This window comes from Theobroma umbraticum, unplaced genomic scaffold (genome assembly GCF_002168275.2).
Source record: "Theobroma umbraticum cultivar Fairchild unplaced genomic scaffold, ASM216827v3 scaffold_204.0, whole genome shotgun sequence".
NCBI lineage: Eukaryota > Viridiplantae > Streptophyta > Magnoliopsida > Malvales > Malvaceae > Theobroma > Theobroma umbraticum.
In genome coordinates, this window is record NW_018397267.1 from 4493084 (window position 1) to 4517864 (window position 24781).

Genomic DNA, 24781 nt, shown 5'->3' on the forward strand with positions numbered 1-24781 from the left:
TGACTTTTAAACTCCATTTAAACGCAGTTTTGAATAAATTGACTTTTATTTCTCCACTTTAATCAATACTAGTAATGAATAACTTGCAGACAATTGCATTGAAACTTGATGCACTTGTCCAAATAAAATAGTCAATACTGATAAAATAAGATCATGATAACTCGCGAAGCACAGGATATTTCCCCTAAGCAAGCAAGATCAGGCAAGAAAGATCTACATTAAAAGACTAAACAACATGGCTAAGAGCACCCTAATCATTTGGTTAGGCATCTTAAATAAATCCCATGCCACCATGGAAGAGATAGACAAGGGAGAACAAATAGAATTGGCAGCACACAATGTCACATGGTGTAGTTGGGGCCTGGGGGCAGATTATTACAATAAGACCCCTCAAGGGTTTGGACATTAGGGGACGAAGAGGACAGTTTTGTCCTTTTGGGATACACAGATGTCAATTTCGTCTTTTAAGGCAAGACATTTAAAGCTCAGTGCCACATCGGCAGCCTTTTTCCTTCTCTTTTCTCTACCTGCCAGCTAGGACAGGAAAGGGGTACCAAAATTTTGCCAGGGTTACTTTGACTAGGGCTTTGACCACAGAGAGGACGAACCATGGGGTCTCGAAGCCCCTTGACAAGTCTCTTTCGTTCTAAGTTTTTGGACTCTAGCCTGCACCCTTTTTATTTTAGCTGTACAAATGCAAGCTATGGTAAATTCGTTACTGTTCTTATTGGTTTGCTTTAATTCTCTGTGTTCTTTGCTAACCCTTGATGATACCTTTTAAGTTTCGCACTACAATAATTTCTATAGATTTAAGTTATATATATGTATATATAGTTCTGTCTCCTATTTATATTTTTCGAAGGATGATGTACACTGGCTGATATTAATTTGATCAATAAAAATGTTATAGGAACAAGCTTTTATGTTTTCTTCCGTCCATTCAAAAACTAGTACTATTGTGTTCTTCATTTTTACTCTTCTTTATTATACATGAAAATTTTATTATTATTTTTTTCTTTTATCTTAGTTATTTCAACTTTATTTTTTATATAATAGTGACTAAAGCTTACACATTACAGCTCCATCATAAATCTAAAGGACATGTAAAGTTAGCAGAATGAAATTACTATTCTGTAAAAATAGAATATGATATAAATAATTATTATTTAATTTCGTTTATGTAATGGAATTGTCGTTTTAACTTTATCCCAATATTTAGTGGACAAAAAAATTTTAAACTAATAGAGGAACATGAGATAAAAAATTTTAAAGAAAAAACCTTCATTATAATTTAAGATTTTTAATTTAAAATATTAATAAATTTTAATTAAAATTTTGATATGATTTTTTTTATTTTTATATATTAAAATATTAACATTTTATAATTTATAATTAAACTTTAATATAATTTTTTTATTTTGAATTCTTTTTTTTTCTTTATTTTTATTTTTATCTCTTTTTCAATTCTTTTCATGTCTCTTTGCAGACTAGGCATCGAAGATGTGATTGGCATAATAAAGTGTTGATTTATGGATCAGATCTGGCCATGGAGGCATTGGTCAACCATTGTAGTCGAAAGATTTTTAAAAAAGAGACAGATAAGGTAAAGAGAGAAAGAATAAAAAGGAAAATGAAAGAGATTAAGTTTTGTTATATATAGGACAATAATTTCACAAAATGACTATAAATATTATTTATTTAATTTTTTAACCTATTGTACGACTCGCGAAATAGCTATTATCAAGAGGAGTGGATAATAGTAGGTATTGGGACTTCTATAGAAATGACCATTTTGCAAGCAAATAAAGAAAATAAAGGAGGATGAAAGATAATCACAAATGAAATAACCATTCCCTGGACCAAACATGTAAAAAGGGTTTTAAAAGAGTTGATAATAGTAGTTATTCCGACTTCTATAAAAATGATGATTCCGTAGACAAATAAAGAAAATAAAAGACAAATGAAATAACTATTCCCTCAAACCAAACATGTAAAAAGTGTTTTAGGGCATCAATTCAAACCAAAGTTTACAACCCATTTTGGCTCAAGATTAATGCCCATCTTGTAGCTTATGCATATACTAATATTGTGAGTGAGAGAAATTGTAGACTAATAAAAAATTGTGGCAACATAATATATCCAATGATAGTGATGTGATAGAATAAAATAAAAAAAAACCCTAAAGGTCAGCTAGGGAGCGTTTGCTAGACGAGGGGTGAAGGGAATGTCTTTAAAGTATTTGGTTGGTGTTTTTGGATTACAATGAGAAAAGAAAATGTCATGGAGGGAAAGTTATTTTCTCTCAACAAAGAGAAAATAAGAAAAAGGTTTCTCCCCAACTTAACCTCCCGACACTTATTCTATTTTAGGGTCTATTCTTCTTCCTTTCTACCTTCTTCTCCTTCTTCTCACTACTCGTAAGAAGTGTAGTTAGTCACCAGTACATTTAGGTTCAATTTCATCGTCAAATTCGAAAATTGGAGAAATTGAGATCTTTAAGGTTTTATGAAACTTTAACTCAAATTTTTAATAAATTTGAAAATATTTTGAGAAAAAATTGTGTTTTTGATGTCGAAAATTGAGAGAGAAATTTGACAGTGTTTTGAAAAAAAATTATAGTTTTGATGCCAAAAACTGAGAGAGAAACACCTTAAATAGTTTTTAAAAAAAATTTGCTAAGGAGTTAAAAAAAATTTGAAAGGGAGAAATGTTTGATGCTGCAGTTATGAGAGAAATGAAACATAAAGCATGATTAAAATAGTACATCTATTAATAGATGGGAACATTTATCCAAAGATTTTTGACCGTGGGTATCTATTGATAGATAGTGTAATCAATAGGTAGATACATGTAGTCAAAAATTTATGTATCTATCAATAGATTTTTTTTTAAATAATGTTTTTTATTATTCATGTGATAATTTTAAATATTATTATTTTTAATTTTTATAAGTTTAAAGTAAAAATAAATATTTAGTAATTTCATATATTTTAATATTAATTTTTTTTTTACATTTTTATACATAAATTTTTTTTATAAATTTATATTATATTTTCAATAAAGTAATTTTAAACTAAACATTACGATATAATCTTCTTAATAATCACATTTCTACAATCAAATTAATTTTCTATATTAACAATCAAATACCAAACAACATATCAAATGCAACCTTAACAGAGCTATACGTTGAATATTAAAGAGTTAGGCCATCAAAGTTACCGTAGGACTCATCCAGTATTTAATACGGGGACAGTGATGAAAAGGATAATGAGATAGGAAATATCCACACGCTTGAATATTCGCAACAGTTCCATTAACAAAGCAACATTTATTGCAAATAAGGACTGTAATGTAGGAGCCTGGATTCACACACTTGACAATTTAATACTGTCCACTTTTTAGTTTTTACACGCATGCTTTAAAAAAGCGGGACAAGTCTTTATTTTTCTTTGGTAATAATTTCTATGTAAAATTTTAAAAAAAAAATCGATGAAAATTGCTTCTAAAACCTTTTAAGTTTTACCAATATCTTTTCGAATTACGGTTCTCACGATGAGCATATATGGTACTATGAATTTTGCATTTACGGGGTCCACTGCAGCGGAGATCGAGACATACTCATAGCACCTTCCGTGCGTCCGTGCTACCAAACGGACACCACAAAACCGCGATGTGCTACCCAGCGGTCCTGAATACCTACCACAAAACAGCACACCTAGCGACAACACATGATAAATGGCGAAAGTCAACAAAACAATGGCCAAGATTCTCCAAGACTAATTATTTCACTGTGTACCTTCAACCAAAAGCTATCTGCAGCCCGTCACTCGCCTCTATTATTTGCCTTTTGGCCAATAAAAGGATTAGCAAAGCATGAGAAACCAGACAATAGTATATGGGCATTAGAGAAAAGGGTAATACCGTTTCCTTGAACACTATTTATGTGATATAAAAACAGTGTTCGAGGAACAGCACGAGGGAGTTAATTTCGGTTATGATAATAATAATATGCACCATAAGCAGTATTTGATAATCCAAAACCTAAAGGGCAATAAAGTCAAAAGCTCAAATATTGTCCTGTCCAGCATTTAAGGAATTTGTTTTGAAACATAAAACCTAATGTTTTATCTGAAAAGGTATAAGATTACTCAGATAAACCCGCCAAAAAAAAATGTTATATATGAATATGTTTAAGTCGATGAGAAATTTAACACGTTTAAGGGAAATCCATGCTTCAGAGAGAGAGTTGGATGCCAAAAGCCAAAATCTTCTATTGTGTGAGGAGTGAAGGAGTTATCTCTTTTTTCTTCCACCCTTCCCACTCTTGGATGGTCCAGCACTTGATGTGGATGGAGCTTCCTGCTTCTTAGTCCTCCCAGGATGTCTAGGTACCAACTCAGCAACTTGGAGCATCAGCTGTTTTCCTGCAATATATCCAAACAAATTAGGGAAGTAGGGTCTTTTATGGCGGAATTCTCCAAGTTACAATCCAGGCATAATCCATTATGGCACTATTCTTTTTTTTCTAATTAATGAAATTAATGTGACAAAGGAAACATTCCCCTTGATAATTTTAATTTCGTGAATCAAAGAGTGAAAGTGCTTATACATTTTACTTCAGATGAGCTTATGCAGCAGTACAGGAGCAGAGGAAAAACTATCAGATAACTCAATTACAAACCATCTTCTATTGCATAAACAGTATTGAAACTTACTAAACCACTAGGTAACCATATTTACGTGCCTGCAAATGCTTCTACAAAAAGTATAGCGTTTTTTCCAATAACTCAATTTATTTATTCTACAATCAGGCTCTGAACTTGCATTAGATTATTTGTGAAACTACACTTACTGGAAGAAACGGCTGGATTGCATAAAGTCCCATCTTCCTTTCTCAATTGGACCCTCACTCTCCCTCTTTGCATGAAATCACGAGGGTATGCCTTATCAATCTGCAATAGTCAGAAAAATCACCTGCTATAAACAAGTACCAAGAACTAGTTTGTTCAACTTCTGAAGAGTAACAAGTCAATTAAGCATGCAACAAGAGTGAGATGGAGAAGATACTTGGCATATATTTATAGCATGGCCCAACTTCCCAAACAAAATAATATGCAAACGATTATTGTCATGGGATGAACAAATAATTTAGCTAATAAATTGCTCTAAAGGTAGCAGCGTATTGAGGTTTAAGGGCAACCTTCTTGCAGGGAGAAAAAGCGTTTAGAAGTTATGAGACACGGATAATAGTAAGACTGAAATGTTGATATAGGTAGATTTCTGACACAGGGCAGAAAGAAGCAAACATAAAAAGAGACCATGGGTAAGACACTGCAAATGTAGAGCCACACTCTCAGATGGATCCTCAAATGACGAAAGGAGCAGTGCCTGAAAGCCCCAAAAACCATGCTTGTGGCATTCTGACTTTGGAGGCTACAACAGTTTTAAATCCTGAAAGGAGGCAATATACAACATTGGCGACTGTCCTTGGTTAATTTTGATTGTCACTAAGATAAATACTTAAAATTGTTAGAGTAATGTCGGCGACTGTCCTCAGGGAACTCCGATCATCACCGAGGGAAATACTTATAAGTAACTTGAAACCTCAGGCTTCTAATCAGGCAAAAAAAGTTCATATTTGAGCTTGGGTCTTATTCTTCCCCAAGTTTCCACAATGAAAAAGGAGAATAAAGGGATCAACAAAGTGACATCACAAATCATACAAGAACAGACCTCAATGGCATTCAGGAGTTTGAGATGGCTGCAGCAATCAGCAATTTCAGCACAAGTGGGATTTTCGCATGCTTTAGTGAAGCTAATTCGCCTCCCCTCAGCAACTGTTTTCTTTGAATTAATATAAACGGGATAGAAAACTACCCATTTCTTTATGTTGGAGATTTCTCCATTCATCTTCTTCTGTCTGAATCCAACAACATATCACATAATTCAACAAAGATGTTACAAGCAAAAAAGTTCAAAACCAATATTGGCAAGCAGAAAAGCTTTCATAGCCAAGTTAATGACATAAAATACGAATTTAAACCTACTAACCACTAACACTTTACATAAATCAATTACCAAAAGCTTGAAACCATCCACATAGATCAAATCAAACCAAAATTTTCTAATTCTACCCCGTCAAACCAGCAACCATAAGCTAGAAAAAAAATTTAACATACAGAATCCCCAAAAATGCCCTGAGAAATCTAAAAAAAAAAAGGAAAAATCCTTTATTTTTTTAACATAAAAAATCAGATTAATAAAACCCTAATCAATTCTATGACAAATCATACTCATGAACAATCAAGGTTCGAACAAGGAAAAATTGAATACTCGCAAAAGCACAACCCTAAATCAAATTCAAGGTTTTTTTTTTCATAGGAAAAAAAAAAAGAAATTTTCTATCCTTCTCCCTTAAATTAATTGGTCCAAAATCAAGACCTATACCGTTTTCTCAGTAAAATCGTACCGAAATGTTAAAAGGTTGTCTTTCTAACCTGAATTTTCGATTTGCTTACTGCTGCTCGGCGGTAACGCTGGCGGTCAGGCTTGCAATTTTGGGTACCCAAACTACTGATTGCCGTGGAAAAATTAAAAATAAAAAACGGCTACACAAAGTAAAGCTGATGCGACACCGTTTCATAGGCGAGTTGGTGTAATAATAATAATAAATAATAAACTATGCGATCTTTGAAAGGGAGTTGGCTGTTGAGCTCTGCTGCTGGTGCTCGAGGAAACGAAGGGAAATGAACGGTGATCTACATTTTTTGAAAATTGATTTTAAAAAAAATTCATTTTCTCAAAAGAAACAACAAACTCACTTTTTAAAGAAATAAGTTTTAATTAACATATTCTAAAATGTGGAAAGTGATTTCCACCAACATATGATTATTTTTCTGGTGTCCTTTGATGATGGGACAATTTGGTTGAAATCCTCTCAGGATGCAAGTCATGAAGCGTTTCCCTAGGCGGAAAAACTTCCTACCAAATCCCAATCTTTTCCTAATTAACAACTTTAAAGGAGTTTAAATATATTTATAACATCTATAAAACTGCATCAAATGCAAGGTACATGGGGGTTTAGGTTGACACTTAGCAAGCTTTTCGATCGACATGGCACTCTTTTATATTGAAATGTTGTGTGTTATTTTCATGTCATGTGGTCATTTTGATAATTTTCTATGTTACAAGTTAAACAAAAAAAGTCAAAAGAAAAATGAAAATAAATATTGAAATGGGTGGTGGACAAGTTGGGTTGGATTTTGTTTTGAGCTGAGTATTGGGTTGTAGGAGATTTTATGATTTTGGTGGATTTGTTTTGAACTATTTTACACATAGTGAATAACAATTATTATTATTATTATTATTTATCTTTATTTCTTTTAACTTTGTAAAAGTGGGTTTATTTTCTTTTATAAATTTACTTTTATTTACCTTCATTTTATAAATTCAAATGAGCTTATATACATGCATACATATATATATATATATATATATAAGTTAGATACATAATAAGGTTTAAAGTTGATACTCCCTAAGCCCTTTGGTTGATACTCTATTTTTAAAATTTTTTATACTAAAGGTTAAACAAAAAAATTAAAGAGAAAAAAGGGAAGAATTTTTTGAATGGAAGTGAATGATTAATAGGTTGATTTGGGCTTTAAAAATGGGTATAAGATTGTAAGAGATTTTATGATTTGGGTGGATTTTTTTTTTTTGGCTTCTGTACATGTAATAGATAATAATAATTATTATTATTATCCAGTTTTATGTTCTTTCATTTTTTAAAAGTTGGTTGATTTTATTTTGTAAGTTTGGGTTTTTAAAATGGGTATTTGTTTGTAGGAGAATTTTAAAATTTGAGTTTAATTTGGGTTATGAATTTACTTTTTGGATTATTATTATTGTTGTTGTTATCATTATTATTATTGTTCTTGTTATTTAACAAGATAAAAGTAAGGTTATAAGGAGTTGGAAAAACCTTATATTTGATAAAATAATTTATAAATTTGAATAAATAAATAAATGCAATACTCATGTATAGCATGAAAACCTATAACGAAATCTAAACTTAATATATTAAATATTACATCTAAATGTTGTTTTTTTTGGACATTGAATGTGTTGATGAAATATTTTTTATTATTTTTATATTAAAAACACTCATAACACACATATATATATATGATAAAAAAAATTTAATGGAGAATAATGTATCTTTGATATGGTTGAGACCAAATTTGATTATTATTGTTATAAACAAATATGTGATTGTCATTATGTTATGATCCAAAAGTGTAGACCAAATCAAACAACTTAATAAGCAAGATACAAAAAATGTAATTTGATTTGAATTCTTAGATAGAATTAAATTATGATTATGATTCAATTGATTGTTAGCCTATAAATAGGTCAATCACTTTATTTGTAAATACACACTTAGAATAATATTTTCTTACTTTCTCTAAATACTTTTTTTCCTTTTAAATCCTTTCTCTTATATTTCTCTCATAATTATTCTTGTAAGATTTATTTCATAACAATTATAATATTATTGATTTTCTCAATTCACCTCTTTGCCTTTCTTTGGATGAAAAAACGCATTTTCACTCTATCATAATATGATTTTAGGCTATACCGACGCAAGGGTCTAATATGCAAAATGCATTAAGTTCAAGCAAACCTTATACTCATACCTATATCAAATAGATTTTCACATCTCTCATATCATATACCTATCATATCCAAACACCTATCATATTTTGAATGTGTCTTAACTCAACATTGTAATATCAAGTGTTAACGTTATCTTTATACTTTTTCCATCATAAGTATTTGACACATTGTCATCTAATGACTACGTTTTCTATTTACTACAAAAATAGAACATGACAAAATAACAGAGTGATACAGGTTGGTGTGCCCTAATGAATGTCATAATAACACATACTATGAGTGATACAGGTTGGTGCACCCTAATGAATGTCATAGTAACACATACTATGAGCGATACAAGTTCGTATGGCCTAGTGAATGTCATAATAACACCTATTACAATGATAAATAAGGATAGAACTGTTCCTTTACTATTCGGCTAATTCTTGTTGTGAAAACAAAATACATGAACTTTGAAAAAGTGAATACAAATGCTTAATAAAGGGATAAGGAGGGGAAATGAATATTAATGGGAGAGTATTTAATAAATCATACTATTTTAGTTTCAAATCATACAATTTTATTTGAAACATAAAACTGTGCATACACGTATTCAAAATCCATCATATCTTATTTATAAAATATTAATATAATCATATTTTAAAAAATCAAAGTCCTTATGTCTCAAATCACATGAAAAAAAACCATTTTTTTTTAAAACAGGAGCTAAGTATCGATACAAAAAAAAAAAGTCTTGAGACTTCATTTAAAATCTATATCTTTTGGTACTTTTCTCTTTTCAAAACTTTACTACACTTAATCTAATTACACAACTCAGAAAATATTTAAATTCCAACATGTTCATGTAAATTTAAAGTAGTGAAAAGCTTATAACAATGTATATCAAATAATCCAAACATCATGATCAAAATTTAATATATTAGTGGAGCAACTTAAGAAGTATAAAATACAAACATATCACACATGATGGGTGGCTAATCCATATAGTCAATGCATTCCAACTTACTGGCTCCAATATCACTTGTACTATTCTGTGACAACAAGATTAGCACTATTTACTCTACTTTCCCCCACTAATTAAGGTGTTCTTATTTTGAATAATAGTTAGCAAAACTACTGCTATATTAGGCCTTCAAATAAGTACTCCACATTAAAAACATTTTCTCAACTCTTAATATTTCATAGAATAAATTAATATTTCATAGAACAAATTAAAAACATGCCATCATAGAACAAATTAATCATAAAAATCATATATGTTTCCCACCCTTAATAGTTCTCAAACAAGTTAATAACATTTCCAATTTAAACATAATTAAGGGCAAAACATATAATACAAAAGGCTCGTTTCCCATACACATTTTGTTTTTTGAAAACATTAATTATAACATTATCAAAACATTGCATGCAATTTTCAAAAATAATTTAATTGCATATCTCTCACCTTTTATGCTACCTTACTAAAGTAAAGCCACTTAATCAAGCTCTTTTAGCTAATTGATCTTGGAGCTTCAAGAGAGCCTAACACATACAACCAACACAATAAAGGAATCAATTATTTATTTCAAAACTAGAGATTTGACTAAATCATTTAACAACTTCTAATAATCTTTTTGCTAAATTTATGTTGTTCCTTTCCTATCCTCAAAATTTTCAAACCCTTTCAACAAGTTAAGTTTTTCTTGAAAGTTTTATTTCACATACATTCTTTTAAGCTAATGAAAATATAATTTATCACTTTAATATTTTCCATTTATCCTATCATTAGAGCTAACATCCATCTCAAACTCATACCCATTTTAATCACTCGAGTGTTTTTAAAAGTCTTACCTTAGTAAGTTTTGAAAATAGAAAAATTGAAATAAACGCCTAACAAATTTTAAAAAAAGAAAATTTATATATAGGAAAAATGATCTTGAATGTAAAATCAAGAATAACAATAGAGTTTAAATTTCTCACCTTAATTTAGCTTTGAAATCGAATGACACATGCTCATGATCTTTGACAAATAATAATGGATAAGAGAAAAATATAAAAGCTGAGACAGTCAGATGAAACAAAAAAGATAAATGACAAAGTAGAAAAATATAAAACTTTAGAAAAGACAGAGGAAGTTTAGCTCATGCAAAAAGAAGAAAGGCAAAGTTTCTTAAGGAACCTCAGGTATATTTTTTTAAAAAAAGTTTAAATTTTTGTAAGTTTTATTTTCATCAAAATAATATATTATTTTACTTTTATCAAAATAATACATTACTTTCATAAAAAAAACACTGTTTATATTATTTTAATGCAAAGCTTGGTCTTGGCATAGAAAAAAGGAAAATATTTTTTTTTGAAGCTTCCTAAAACTTATTTAAGTAATATTTCATTCCAAATAATATTTTTGATATACAATAATTAATGAAAAGAAAACTCACCAAATAATGATATTTTTAACCTTGAGTTTTATACTTTTATTTTTGTGCTCTTATTTGTAAATTTGAAGTTTTCAACAGTCGTTTCAATAAATAAAAATAATAATGTATATTTTGAGTTTTGATTTTAGATTGCTCATTTGAATTCTAAATTCTTAAATTAAAGTGTTTGTTTCAATGTACATGATCTATTGTTTTGAAAGAAATTATGTATATGGTAAATAACACCGGATGATCCCAAATGATTTTTATATTTTAGTTTCTTAAACGTTTTAAATATCATTTATCATCATATTTAAAAACACATCGAGCTTAAATTACATAAAAAAAGTATAATTATTTTTATATTATAAAATTATTACATTCCTTCAAAATATAAATTTAAGATATTGAAAGTATCGAATTTAAATTTATTATGAAATTAAACATTGAAACATCACATCAACAGGACCAATGCTTGAGTTACTTGCCGTTAAATTTTTGGAGAGAGATCGGTTACGGTTGAGGCATGCTTCACTTTCCATAATATACAAGATTCATGTAAACATCACTTTATCAGTTAGTAACTTACCGTATGTACAAAATAATGTACAACATTTCGAATCTTTTTTCAAAAAAATAAAGCATTCGGAGATCTGCATAGTAATAATTTCTTTACTTATTCCAATCAAAATCCTGACCCGATCCAATCCCCCTGACGACGAACACACCAAATAAACCAATTAAATTTCCATGATTACCACCATCATCACTTCAATATTTCATCATTGCCCAAAAAGTGAAAAAATAAAAAATAAAAATGGAAAGACAAGTAGAAGAAAACAAAAGAAATTCTGGCGACCCGAGACAAGCCATCCTGACCTGAGAGCTCCGGTCAGAAACAGAAGGATTGCATCACTTTCCATTGCCTTCGTCTCTACTCTTCCCCTCTTCACTTGCTCTCCTTGTTACATCAACCAAAATCCAGCGAAACCGTAACCATCAAGAAAAATAAAAGGCAAAAAAGGAAAAACAAAAAGAGCTTTGTCGTACAGTATCAGATTCTTTCTTCACCAAAACCAAGCAAAAAGAAAACCTAATTGGTTACTGTCTATTCTGTGTTTACAGATCCATCTTTGATTCATTGATCTTAGGTTTTTTGGGAGATGGCGGGGTTGGACCATTGTTACTCGACGCAATTGATCGACGGAGATGGAGAGTTCAGTGTGGTTGGACTCGACAACTTCATGCGGAACACTAAGCTCTCTAACTGTGGCCTCTCTTATGCCGTTGTTGCCATCATGGGCCCTCAAAGTAGCGGTGCGTTACCTTTCCATTATTATCGACCTTTGCTTCCGTTTTATTGCTTCGTTTTGTTCCTCTGATTCGTGCATGTTGCTTTGTAGTTTGTTAACGTTTCTAGTCAAAGTTCAATATTTTTTAGTTGAATTCCGAGCTTTTTGAAGACTTCATTTCTGGATGCAAATCGAGTTTCTTTACTGGATTCTCTTATGCTAATACTCAAATGAGACTGAATTTTGAGTGGCATTGATTGATTGTGTGTAGTTGAATTTGGCTTTTGTACATAACTATCTCTGTGAGTGAATCCTGGCATTCAAAATTTTCTAACTTTGAGTTTCTCATGATAATGTAAGTTATGAACTTGTCTGTGAATTACCATTTAGTGGATTTTGGAAGAGAATGTTTGTCCAATTCTTTTAATTAAAAAGTTGGTTTTGAAATGCTTGCATGCTGATATAGAGATTACCATTCATTTATCCTTCCATGATAATTTTTAATCTACAACGGTGAGATTATTTCAGTTTTCTTTCTATATATAGTTTCATTAGTGATCCCGTCAGATTGATTATACCTGTTGTTGTAATATTTTCTGAGGCATGTAATTTACAGGGATGCCAGTGTCTCTTTAACTCTTTCGCTCTTTGTACAATGTGTTGCTTATAAGGGTGTGTGTCTTGTAGACTAAAAGGCATTCTCTTCTGTTAACAGGAAAGAGCACCCTATTAAATCATCTTTTCCACACAAATTTCAAGGAGATGGATGCATACAGTGGAAGGTTAGTTCTTTCATTTCTCAAATTTTATAGTTTCAAAAGGAATAAAAATTTATCTTATTGCTCTGTTATATTCTCTTTCTGCTTTTTCTTTGATCTAATTTCATTGCAGGAGTCAAACTACCAAGGGTATTTGGATTGCACACTGTGTTGGTATAGAGCCTTTCACAATGGCCATGGATTTGGAAGGAACTGATGGAAGAGAAAGAGGCGAGGTAACTAGCCTTGTTAAAATATTTTTGGTTGTTGAAGATAAAACTATTTGCACCAATGGAGCATGATTTATAGTTGTTTCATTTGGAGGGGAAGGGCACTATTCAGTAAGAATGGAGCTTGAATCATATTGATGGAGTCAAATGTCCTCAGGATTTGTTTTATTTTGGCAAGATATGGTCATATAAACATGAACTTGCTTGGGGCATTGACAGAATGTATATCTCAAATCCTGTTTGCTGTACGTCCCCTTGGTCCCCCAACCTCCAACATACAACAAACACAGAGAGACCGCCATGGAAGCATATAGGTGTTTTGATTCTGTAATGGAAACCTCAATGTATATCTGACTAGATATAAAAGACCTATTGTTTGATTATTCTGGGGGTGGTTTTGTTTGTTTGTGTTTGGGCAGTTACATTTCTTTGTTACTATTTGTACACTTTGGAAATTTTATATATTATTTTGCATTTTCAGGATGACACTACATTTGAGAAACAAAGTGCCCTTTTTGCTTTGGCTGTTGCAGATATTGTGCTAATAAACATGTAAGTATCTAAATAGATGCTTTAATGCCTTAGGCATTTGATTGTTATTTGCATTAGGTTGGGGCTTACAAAGTTTAAGCTGTGTAATCTGTAGAAATGTTGGAAATAAACAACAGTGGAACTTCTAGAGAATGAATAGGTAAAAGAATTGAGGGCTTCTTGTCTTAAAAGCAGAATTGTCAGTTGTACTGCTTGTGTTTTAGGATCTCTTAAAACACTACGTATTCCTATCAGTATGTCTTTGCTTCATTATTTTATTTGGATTATTCGCATTTTAATGGCCTACACTGGATGAAGCCGACATCTCTTATGTCATGCCAATGGCACATCAGGGATATTAAATTAAATGAATAGAATTGAGATCTGGATGGAAGATATTGACCCCAAAAAAGAAACAGAAGGTACAGCTAGTCCGTAAACAGTCAACTATCATACTGTAAAAATTGGATAGGTTAAATATGTACACATTCATAAAGCTTTTAACAAAGAATGTGTGAAGCAAGATTTAAAAATTTCAATGTCTAGCATGTACCCAAACATCAATTGATCAGCCTGACTAGGTTATTCTAGCACTGGAAGAAAGGCCTGTCTCTATTGCAAGATCAGTTGCCCCCGTTTCTCACTTATGGCTCTGGTGGTGGTTCTTTTTCCTTTCTTGTTTTGATTGCAATAAATCCTGAATTAGAAATGGATAATGCTATAATATGTTAGTTCAGCTTTAGGAGAATACTGAATATAGCTCTACTTTTAAATTTGATCCAACGAATAAATCAAAGTGGCGTTTCTCGCCCTTGTTTTTATTTATTTGTGTTTTTATCCTTTGGTGTTGTTCCACACATTATCATGCGTGGCTTTTGCTTTTATGCCATCTGATGCTGTTCCTATATTTGGGCCTATTTATCAAAGAGGATCCTAGAAATAAATTTAGGCATTAATGAGATATTGGTTATTGATATAGGTGGTGTCATGATATTGGTCGGGAGCAGGCTGCCAACAAACCTCTTTTGAAAACAGTTTTTCAGGTTGGCGACTGTGCCTAATCCTTTTGTTTTCTGTCTATCTCTGCTTGTTTATTGTGCTTGACAGTCTTGTTGCTATTTTTAACCTAGGTTATGATGCGATTATTCAGCCCCCGGAAAACAACATTGCTATTTGTTATACGTGATAAAACAAAGGTCTGGATTAATGCCTTTTCATTCTCTTCTAAACTAATTTGTGATATTTTTGTGGCTTTGTGCTAAAACCTTTGAGATAAACTTTTTTCCTTTTTTGTGACTGTTTTTGTAGACTCCTTTTGAATATTTGGAGCCTATTCTAAGGGAAGATATTCAAAAGGTAACATTGCATATATATTTCTCTATTTTTCTTCCTTTCTCACTTTCTTTCTCTCTGTCTTTTTTTATTAGCATTTTAATTTATGATGATCACTGCAGATATGGAATGCAGTTCGTAAACCTGGGGCCCATAAAGATACACCCCTCAGTGAATTCTTTAATGTAAGAAAATATCCGTTTTCTCTTTCTGCTGATCACCTTTTTGTATTTTGCTTACATATTACTATATAGGTATAAGCATTGTTTCACATTTGATCTTTGATGTGAAGGTGGAGGTCACTGCTTTATCAAGCTATGAAGAAAAAGAGGAGCTATTCAAAGAGCAGGTAGCGTCTCACTCTCTAGTTACTGGAGTTTCATCATGCTTCAAAATATTTGCTGTAACTGACTGTTAGATACAGTTAAGTCTTTTCATGTTACTTTGCTTGACCAAAAAAATGGGTTTTGGGCATTCTTGATTCTTTGTTTCTTTTGGACATTGGAGAAGGCTTGAAGGCTTGAAGGGGGGGGGGGGGGGCGGCGGCGGGGTGTGAGTTGAATCCTGGACCTTGATGCTAAACTAGCAATTTAAATTTCTATTAGAAAAAAAAGGGTTTACGCCTTACAGTCTGCCTGATATCTTGTGCAGGTTGCTGAACTAAGACAACGGTTTTTCAATTCTATTTCTCCAGGAGGACTTGCTGGTGATAGACGGGGTGTTGTCCCTGCCTCTGGATTCTCTTTTAGTGCACAGCAGATTGGAAAGTTATAAAAGAGAACAAGGATCTGGATCTTCCTGCTCACAAGGTTTCCTCTTCGTCCTTGTCTTACTATCTAAATAGTGTTTCTTTGTTTCTGATTTAAGTAAATGTCTTTCATCATGGTCATCAGGTAATGGTTGCCACAGTTCGTTGTGAAGAGATTGCCAATGAGAAGCTCCATCGCTTATCCTCTGACGAGGTATTTTTGCAGTTAACTTCCTCTTAGGTGTTACTTTGGCTGATTGAATACTCCTTTTAGTTAACTGCACAAGTAAATTTTGTATAGGATTGGTTAGCATTGGAAGAAGCCGTTCAGTCTGGGCCTGTATCTGGTTTTGGGAGAAAGCTGAGCTCTATCCTAGAAACCTACTTTTCAGAGTAAGTTTTGACTATGTCTAGTATGTTGAGTAACATATTGTTGTTTGATGTATCTATATATCAGTTTTAAATTGTACGCAAAAGGATGGTAATCTGATTTGAAAAAACACCTGTAGTAAAGACTTTAAGTTATGTGTTACGCTTCCAGCCTGTGCAACTTGAAAAGTTTCTTCACCCCTCAAACTTCTATGGATAGATGCTAGTTGATTGTTGAATTAATGGTTCCAAAAATTCATGATTCATATTGAACTACTTTTCTTTTTCCTGCAAGCCCTAATGTTGCTTGTACACTGCAAATTTCTGTTGCCATAGATATGACATGGAGGCAATCTACTTTGATGAAGGTGTAAGAAATGCAAAACGAAAACAACTGGAGTCAATAGCTTTGGATGTAAGTACTATGTACTTCTATCATTATGATACTTTTTATTTCAAAAAAGTGGATTTTTTATCTAGTTAAAATTCAAGCTTTTAGGATTTAATTCTAAGCAGTTTGTAGCATTCACCAAGGCTTTTTAGCTGTTAATGGAGGTGCTTGAAGCTATCTTAATATAGGAAACTACAGCTGCATTTTTAATACCATTCATAATGTTTACAGTAAACTTTTTATGATGGAAGTTGTTATAATCTCCATCTTCACTATAACCAGCATTCTGTTTGAAACATGATGGTGTGATCTGATCAATATTTATCATTTTGTATTTATCACTTCTCTTTGGCTTTAATATTTTTGCTTGTGGCTTCATATCAAGCTTTCTATTATATTTTCGGGGCCTGCTATATATTAATTTGGTCAAGGAAATTTTCTGTGGGACTCTCCTTGATGTTGAATAATCTGGCAACTAAACTAAACTTTTGTTGTAAAATTCTTAGGTAGATCACAAAATGAGACTCAAAGCATTTAAGGCCTGTTTCTATGGTTATGATAGTAGTACTGGTGAGCATAATGTTCTAAAACTTCTGACATATCCATTAGCAATTAAACATGGTATTGTTGCTGGCTAATCTCTTTAAGGCCCAGTGATTGAGAATTTTCCAATTGTTGCCCCTTCATAGCTCTGGGATTGTTTTCATGCGTTTGGGTTCATGTGTTTAAGAATGCAGATATGGTTTCCAAATGGTTTACTGTGTGCATCATAATGAGTAAGCATTTTAAAATTTTTGATATGGTAAAATATCTTCCTTACTCTGATTGAGGTTCTCCTGAATTGAACAGTTTCTGCACCCTGCTTATCTTAACCTGTTGGGACATTTACGTGTCAAAGCACTTGAAGATTTTAAGTCTAGACTGGAACAGATGCTGAATAAAGGAGAAGGATTTGCAGCTGCTGCTCATACATGTATTAAGTCTTGTATGCTAGAATTTGACCAAGGATGTGCAGGTAATGTAATAAGCTTTTATCACAAACTTGTACTTTTATGGAGTATTCAAAGCTATCCTAAATTATTATAATAATAATAATATGATCTTTAGAGGTACCGCTTTGAGACTTATCTGTCTATTTTTTCCCCTTCCAGATGCTGCCATCAGACAGGCTAATTGGGATGCTTCTAAAGTTAGGGATAAACTTCGCCGTGATATTGATGCCCACACATCATCTGTTCGAAATGCAAAATTGTCAGAATTGATGGCCAGCTATGAGGTAATTTTATTTATTAATTAAATAACTGTTTTTCATATATGGATATTCCTTAAACCATGCACCATTTTTTATCAAATATAAGCAAAATGTTGACATTTTACTTTCTACTCAGAAAACAACTTAGTCAAGCACTATCTGAACCAGTGGAGTCTCTATTTGATGCTGCTGAGAATAGACACCTGGGCTTCTATTAGAAAGCTTCTTACACGTGAGACTGAGACTGCTGTATCAGAGTTTTCAACTGCCATTTCTAGTTTTGAGTTAGACCAACCGAAAAATGAGAAAATGCTGCAAGATTTGAGCAATTATGCGAGAAATGTGGTGGAGAAGAAGGCAAGAGAAGAAGCTGGAAAAGTTTTGATCCGCATGAAAGATAGGTAGAGAACCTTAAATGTCACATTCCTTATAATTTCTATTATTATTTAGAATAATCTGTTGTATGTAATGCTTTGATTGCATGTATCAGGTTCTCAACTGTCTTCAGTCATGACAACGATTCAATGCCAAGAGTTTGGACTGGAAAAGAAGATATTAGAACAATTACGAAGGATGCTCGTACTGCGGTAATTTTCTGGATCATTTCATGAGTTGAACTTGATATATCACCAACTGTGCATGCTGCAGCAATCTGAGAGACTTTCAACCATTGTTCTTTTTGCAGTCTCTGAGGTGTTATCGGTAATGGCTGCGATTAGGTTGGCTGAGAAACTGGATAAAATTGAAAGCATACTGTTTTCCTCCCTAATGGATGGAAGTTTGGCTGTTGCATCTTCACAAGAAAGAAGTATATCAACTTCTTCAGACCCTCTTGCCTCTAGCACGTGGGAGGAGGTAGTGATTGGGTTGGTTAATTTCGTAATATATACTTTTATGAACTGAAATTCCTCATTTGAAAGTCACGCATGTATTAGGTTTCACCAAATAATACCCTGATTACACCAGTGCAATGCAAGTCACTGTGGAGACAATTCAAAGCAGAGACTGAGTATACAGTTACTCAAGCTATTTCAGCACAGGTATGTTATCTAAGGCTCCAGTTGGTTGCTACTCATGCTACTTGTGGGGCAAGATGCCATATCAATGAGGAAATAGTTTAGGCTCTCTGTAATGATTTTGGTTGTTTTCTTTAGGAGGCTTACAAGCGAAGTAACAACTGGTTACCTCCTCCATGGGCCATTGTGGCAATGGTTGTCCTTGGATTTAATGAATTCATGCTCCTTCTAAGGTAACTTCATCTAATCTGGATTCTTTAGTGTCTCTTCTTTTTACCGCTCTCTCTGTCTTGTGTTTTACTTCTGTTTTGCTAGGCAATGCTTTTAAGGGGGGTAACCCCCCTGGCTTTCGACAGGAGCTGGGGCTAGATCCTCAGTTCTGGGGGACTGCATCCCCAAAGGCAGTGGGTGAACCTACTGGGCCAAGCCCGATGTTTAGCATGGATGTGTTCATCTGGAGTCTGATTCCTAGCACATTTCATAATACTAGTGTGGATGTTCTTTGTTTACTTTCTACTATCATGTTAATTATTCTGCTTGCTATGTTTCTCTGCTGATGAAACAGGAATCCTCTCTATCTCATGCTTCTTTTTGTTGCATATTTACTCTCCAAAGCCATGTGGGTACAGATGGATGTTGGAGGGCAGTTTCAACATGGCACTGTAAGAAAGAGAATGCACTCTATTTTTGCCAAATTTGCTTGTTGGTTTGACGTATGATTTACTGTTTCAAAATGTTTGTTTTGCGCATGGCATGTGTTCCTTCAAAATCGTATTTACACATTTTAGCTTGTAATTGAGAGCATGAGCAGTGTCATACTCTTGTAATATTGAAGCAAATTGGTGCTAAAACGTTTTACCGGGGGTTTATGTCCAAAATGTCTTGTGCTTTCTTTTGTTCTTTTGAAATTTTATCATTCTAAAGCTAGACTTGTACTTTTAATATGAGAGGCAAAGATCATCAGGAACTAATTTTTAGTTTTCTTGCCCAGATTAGAGGAACGTGTTTCAAACTGATTCAATTTCTTTGATTGCCTTCTTACCAGCTGGCTGGGCTGATCTCTATTTCGTCAAGGTTTCTTCCCACTGTCATGAATCTTCTAAGGCGACTTGCTGAAGAGGCTCAGGGCCATCAAACTGCTGAGGCCCCCAGGCAACAACCGTCAATGGCCTTTCAGAGTTTCAGGAATCAAAGTCAGCTAAATCCAACAAGCTCAATTCCAGAGTCATCCGTATCTTCCAATATCTCAGTGTCTGATGGTGGTATTGAGTACTCAAGCCCTAACTTAACGCAGAGAAAAAGTACAAAAGTTCAAGAAGCAGAGCTTTCTAATAAAAGCCAGTCTTCCCGTGTAAAATGTATACCAAAATAGGTTTAGCTGCTCCTCATGCAACTTAAATTTTCTTTGGCGTAAACAATGGGGATATATGAGAGAGAGAGAGAGAGAGAGAGAGAGAGAGTCTGTTGCATATGTAACAAAAGAATAATCCAGGATGCAGGATTAGGCTGTGTTCTAGGTTAGTATATGATAACACCAAAGTTAGCGGGGCGACTTGTATTGTATACTTTCTCATAGATTTACTTAATGAAATCTATTTTCTTCTCAAGCGGCTGTCCAGGAATTCTAGCTGAAAATTATACGTGATGCTATAAAGTTGGTTTCAGCTTGCAGCTTACGTTACTTTATCTTTGCTTCTACTCCCTGGGTAAATGTCCATGATAACTCTTTGTTCTCTAACAACAGTGAGTTGTTGCCATAACAAAATGTAAGGCTTTCTTTGGTTTAAGAAAACAGAAGCATTATTTCTTTCTCCCTGGGAAGGAATCTAATCAGGTCATGTCCCTCCTCAGGCCCCAATAGAAGGGAATTAGCCTGGTAAAGTACAGTGGAGGTAGCTTATTCCACTTTGGTTCGCAGTGCATTGAGCTTCTGTCTCCGCAAAATTATTGTCCATCTTATCTCTGTGATTGCAGTGGATATGACGTCGGGGCTACAGCCTACATGCCCATGGGAATTTCAGGCGTGAAGTTGCCAAATAATTCAGATTTAACAGTTTGCAGCACTGCATCCATGTGAAAATGTTTAACTTTAAGAAAAACAAATGTTGCCGAGAACAAGTATATAAAATTGTATGACAAGTTTTGAGCCTGTATGTGCTTGAACAACGAACGCGGTCATGTTACAAAAGTTTTCCATTGGATTGCATGAAATGCTGACCAATAACATCTTAAACCCGAGAAACAAAAATTGCAGCCAAGCAATTCATCTTATGACCATCGCTTTTGGCATAGTTTAGAGATAGTTAGATCTGCACCTCCAAAACCATCCATTATAGCATTGGCTGAAGGGAACTCAGCTCTAGATGTGAAACTACAAAAGAATAGACAAGGAATGAATTGCACCACATAATTGAAAACAGGCATGAATTCATCACATATTTGACAAGATTTATAAGCAAGCATTTACCTGCTCCGCAGCACAACACGAGGCATGTCTATCTGCTCAGCTCCAGCAACTCCGGATTTGCTTCCCGCAATAAGGATGCATTTGTAGACCGGTATCCCAGCAATTTCTGCCCCTGCACGTAGTGCAGCTACAATCTTCTCTAAGCTGGATAGCATGCACAATATCAGAGTAAAGTTGGTATTGCCACCAAATAAATGACTTGATACATCAGACATGAACTGTTAGTTGACTTTTCATGACTCTGGTTTCTAAGAAAATATTTCAAAAGTGAATTATTTCTCATTTAGATTTTCCCTCGCTTGAAAAATTATTGAAAGATTTTGGTTTATTCATATCCTTCTAGACAACACCATTGGCTAGCAATGTTCTTGACAGTTGCTAATGATGTTTGCTAAAGGCAGTTATTGATGGTATTGTTTGCTAATGGTAGTTATTGATGGTAATGATGCATGAGTAGTTGCTAGCAAGTGGTGAGTTGATTTGCTGGCTGCTGCAGTAGACTAGTACTACATTTAACTCAGACAAGAAAGGGAACAAACAGAAAAAAAAAAAAAGGATGGTCTGACCTTTCCGATGAGCTGGTATCAATGTCAACACTCACTTTCAGTATGGATGCAACCTCCTTTGCTATTCTTTGTTTCTCAGCAGAAGCTGGCAGAAAAGCAAGAACAAAACCGATTTGTAAGAGACCCGCTGAACTGAAAAGATGCATACCATTTCTTTACCAAACACAAAGACTAAGATTCTACCTGCTTTTCTTGCTTCCTTAGCTAGTTGCTCATCCAAAGAAGAAGTCATTGCTTTACCAAATACAAGTTGACCATATAAACTCTTTTCTACTTCCTCATTCCCAATAACTTTTATTTTTGAGAGTCGTTCATGACCAAGCCTTTGAACTATAGATCTAATGTTTTTGACATTAAAAGGGAAACATTAGAAAGCTTCAACACTGTCAACAAAGCACCCTGAACTCCAGCACTTAGGCAAAGTGTTCAAATTTCAATACGATAACTTAACAAGTCATTATTTTCCGGAGGTATTATAAAAGAGGTGTTGGGAAAGGACTATACGGAATAGATGAACTATCATGTGCCCTGTGATTGAAATTTGCATTTACATGGTACTGCTGTATAATGGACTGGAGCATACTTAATTGGACAAAAATAGAATGAAAAGAGAAAGGAAAAAATTGGCAGCAAACTTGAATCACAACAGCATGACATTTCTCATATTTCAGAAACAACACAGCATGATATTGGTGATCCCTAGAACATACCGAGCAATTTTATCCCCACTCTTACTGTAGGATGTTAAGATGATCACAGGTATTCCTTTGATGCATGCATCATCAATAAAACTGCAAAAAAACACATGGTAAACACAGATGACAATGACTAGATGCCAAAGAGGAAAAGTCACTCTCAGAAATGAATAGAACATAAAAATGGGGCAACATACACAATAACTAGATGACAACTTACTCCTCAACTCCAGGTCGTAAAGGTAAACTTTTCAACATCAGTTCCTCCAGTGCACTTTTCTGCCAATAACTAGAGGACAATTCATTAGCTTACCACGCTACACTCTAAGCACAAGCTAAACTTGATGGCAAGAAAAGCCTATATAATTAGAAGAGAGATTGTGATGAAAAGAAAGAACTCAAGGCTATAACTGCAACAGGGTGAGCCAGCTTATTGATTGAGAAAATCAGATAAAAGATAACAGAGACACAAGTACATCCATGAAAAGTTATATCATTTCTTCATCGCATTTCAAAGTACCTTCTCTCGCAATACACTTTTCACAAATGGCTCCTTCTCGCTTGTGGGCAAGGAAGTAGGCCAACCAATCTGTCAAATGACAGGACATAATTAGAGAGATAATCGATGTAATAACATGAAAAACACAGAAAGCTAACCCCTAAGCTTTAATGCTTTTAACCACAAGAACTTGCCCGGTTAAAATATAACATCAGCATCCTTTCTTCATTACCAGCACTCCTCCTGGAAAGTAATCATAAATTGCTTTTCAACAAGATTGAATATCAAAATTCATAGTTTAAATCACGACTTTCCACTAAAAAGACCCAGGGAAAAAGGTGAAATTTTATACCATTGTATCAAATCCAATCAACTCTGACTTAGTCCACCAAAATGATGAAGAAATAGTTGATTTATAGCATACTTAAAAATGCGCTAGCTTTGAAGATAACACACAATAAAAACACAATCTTGTCTGAGTGTTCACCTTTGAAGATCCGAATAGACAGGTTCAGTCCAGTTTGCACAGTCAAGCCCAAGCTTTAGAAATGCTGGCAGTATTTAAAAAAAAAAACAGTAAATTAAGTAATAAACATATGATTTTCAAATGACCATGAAGCTTAATCATTGAAATATTAACTTAGATCCTTTTGCGCAATAGACATATGATCACTTCATCTGCCGCACCTAGATTGAAGGCTTGGCGATTACCCAATCGATATGCATCCATAAGGACCCTGAAAGAATTAAAAATGAAAAAAAAAATCACAAGCAAGAAAAACATGTAATTTTATACACCTCTAGAAGAAGATAAAGTAAAACATACTCTTACATAACTGTTTGTCATTAGAACAAGATAGCGAAAACATTCAAGGTTAGAACCAAGGAAAAAGTACTCAACTAGGAGCTGAAACACCAACTAGACAAAAAGAAAATAACAAATCCATAAAAAAAGGGGTAAAATGCAAATCGTAAGCAAAGGGAGAGAGCCTATCAATCCAAATTTACAGTGCAAAGATCTTTTTCTTTTCTTCTTTTTTGAACATACAAGTCCCCAAATACATAAAAGATGATACAAATAAAGAACAACCATTTAATCGAATGAATAACTGATTAAACAAATCAAGGAAAAAGCCCAGAACAAGAAATGTAACTAATATGAGAAAACACTATCAGAAACCAAAAGCTAGTCCTACAAGTGAATTACCCATCAACCTCAAGAAGAACGGCTAGTTCCTGAGATGGGTTTTGGTTTTGGGCACTAGAGGGTGAGCTGAAAGCAGCAAAGCCATTGAATTGCAAGTTTTTTCCACGAAAGTTAAAGTTTCTTGGGAAATTCGAGGGAAAAGAAGGAAGCAGACAAAGACGGTTTCCAGGAAGTGATGTTTCATAGTACAACTTGTTGTTGTTCATACTTGCAGTCACTGTGTTGGTTGAAAAGCGGAGAGTGTAAAGGATTGAACAAGAAGCGGCTTCCATGTTCGGAATTTCTTATGGCATCAATCGAGTGAATGACTGCTAAAGACTTGGTTACTGCTTTTCGGTTCGTGTACGGCCTCA

General features: G+C 33.5%; 3 protein-coding genes across 3 annotated transcripts; 1 reads left to right on the forward strand and 2 right to left on the reverse strand.

The window, feature by feature from the left end:
• Nucleotides 1-4012: 4012 nt before the first annotated feature.
• LOC110424204 (signal recognition particle 19 kDa protein, putative / SRP19) lies at nucleotides 4013-6809 on the reverse strand. Its single transcript, XM_021438733.2, has 4 exons — nucleotides 6501-6809; nucleotides 5737-5923; nucleotides 4856-4955; nucleotides 4013-4427 (listed from the first exon to the last, which is right to left on the reverse strand). The coding sequence occupies exons 2-4, from the start codon at nucleotides 5911-5913 to the stop codon at nucleotides 4297-4299; spliced, it is 408 nt and encodes a 135-aa protein (XP_021294408.1). The 5' UTR covers nucleotides 5914-5923; nucleotides 6501-6809; the 3' UTR covers nucleotides 4013-4296.
• A 4978-nt stretch (nucleotides 6810-11787) lies between these two features.
• RL2 (Root hair defective 3 GTP-binding protein (RHD3)) lies at nucleotides 11788-20601 on the forward strand. The gene is given in 24 exon segments (XM_089784804.1): nucleotides 11788-12392; nucleotides 13083-13149; nucleotides 13259-13361; nucleotides 13837-13907; nucleotides 14866-14929; nucleotides 15017-15082; nucleotides 15195-15242; nucleotides 15341-15403; nucleotides 15511-15567; nucleotides 15870-15975; nucleotides 15978-16027; nucleotides 16112-16180; nucleotides 16268-16359; nucleotides 16672-16750; nucleotides 17576-17741; nucleotides 17878-18003; nucleotides 18117-18175; nucleotides 18177-18379; nucleotides 18469-18565; nucleotides 18672-18833; nucleotides 18914-19018; nucleotides 19133-19227; nucleotides 19560-19656; nucleotides 20040-20601. Coding segments are annotated over 24 exon segments (2526 nt in total). The 5' UTR covers nucleotides 11788-12238; the 3' UTR covers nucleotides 20367-20601.
• A 463-nt stretch (nucleotides 20602-21064) lies between these two features.
• Nucleotides 21065-24781, reverse strand: LOC110423779 (Haloacid dehalogenase-like hydrolase (HAD) superfamily protein). Its single transcript, XM_021438140.2, has 11 exons — nucleotides 24429-24781; nucleotides 23909-23958; nucleotides 23709-23772; nucleotides 23416-23464; nucleotides 23243-23311; nucleotides 22943-23001; nucleotides 22738-22818; nucleotides 22211-22365; nucleotides 22028-22112; nucleotides 21462-21605; nucleotides 21065-21365 (listed from the first exon to the last, which is right to left on the reverse strand). Exons 1-11 carry the CDS (start codon nucleotides 24698-24700, stop codon nucleotides 21263-21265), a joined length of 1131 nt encoding a protein of 376 aa, XP_021293815.1. The 5' UTR covers nucleotides 24701-24781; the 3' UTR covers nucleotides 21065-21262.

Excerpts from the sequence above, each read along its gene's own strand:
- LOC110424204 (XM_021438733.2), bottom strand. The coding sequence starts at position 5,913 with ATGAATGGAGAAATCTCCAACATAAAGAAATGGGTAGTTTTCTATCCC. Across the intron at positions 4,956-5,736 it reads AACTCCTGAATGCCATTGAG|ATTGATAAGGCATACCCTCG; the intron begins GTCTGTTCTTGT and ends TGACTATTGCAG. Across the intron at positions 4,428-4,855 it reads CAATCCAGCCGTTTCTTCCA|GAAAACAGCTGATGCTCCAA; the intron begins GTAAGTGTAGTT and ends GATATATTGCAG.
- LOC110423779 (XM_021438140.2), bottom strand. The coding sequence starts at position 24,700 with ATGGAAGCCGCTTCTTGTTCAATCCTTTACACTCTCCGCTTTTCAACC. Across the intron at positions 23,959-24,428 it reads GTTCTTCTTGAGGTTGATGG|GGTCCTTATGGATGCATATC; the intron begins GTAATTCACTTG and ends TAATTCTTTCAG. Across the intron at positions 21,366-21,461 it reads CGTGTTGTGCTGCGGAGCAG|TTTCACATCTAGAGCTGAGT; the intron begins GTAAATGCTTGC and ends ATTCTTTTGTAG.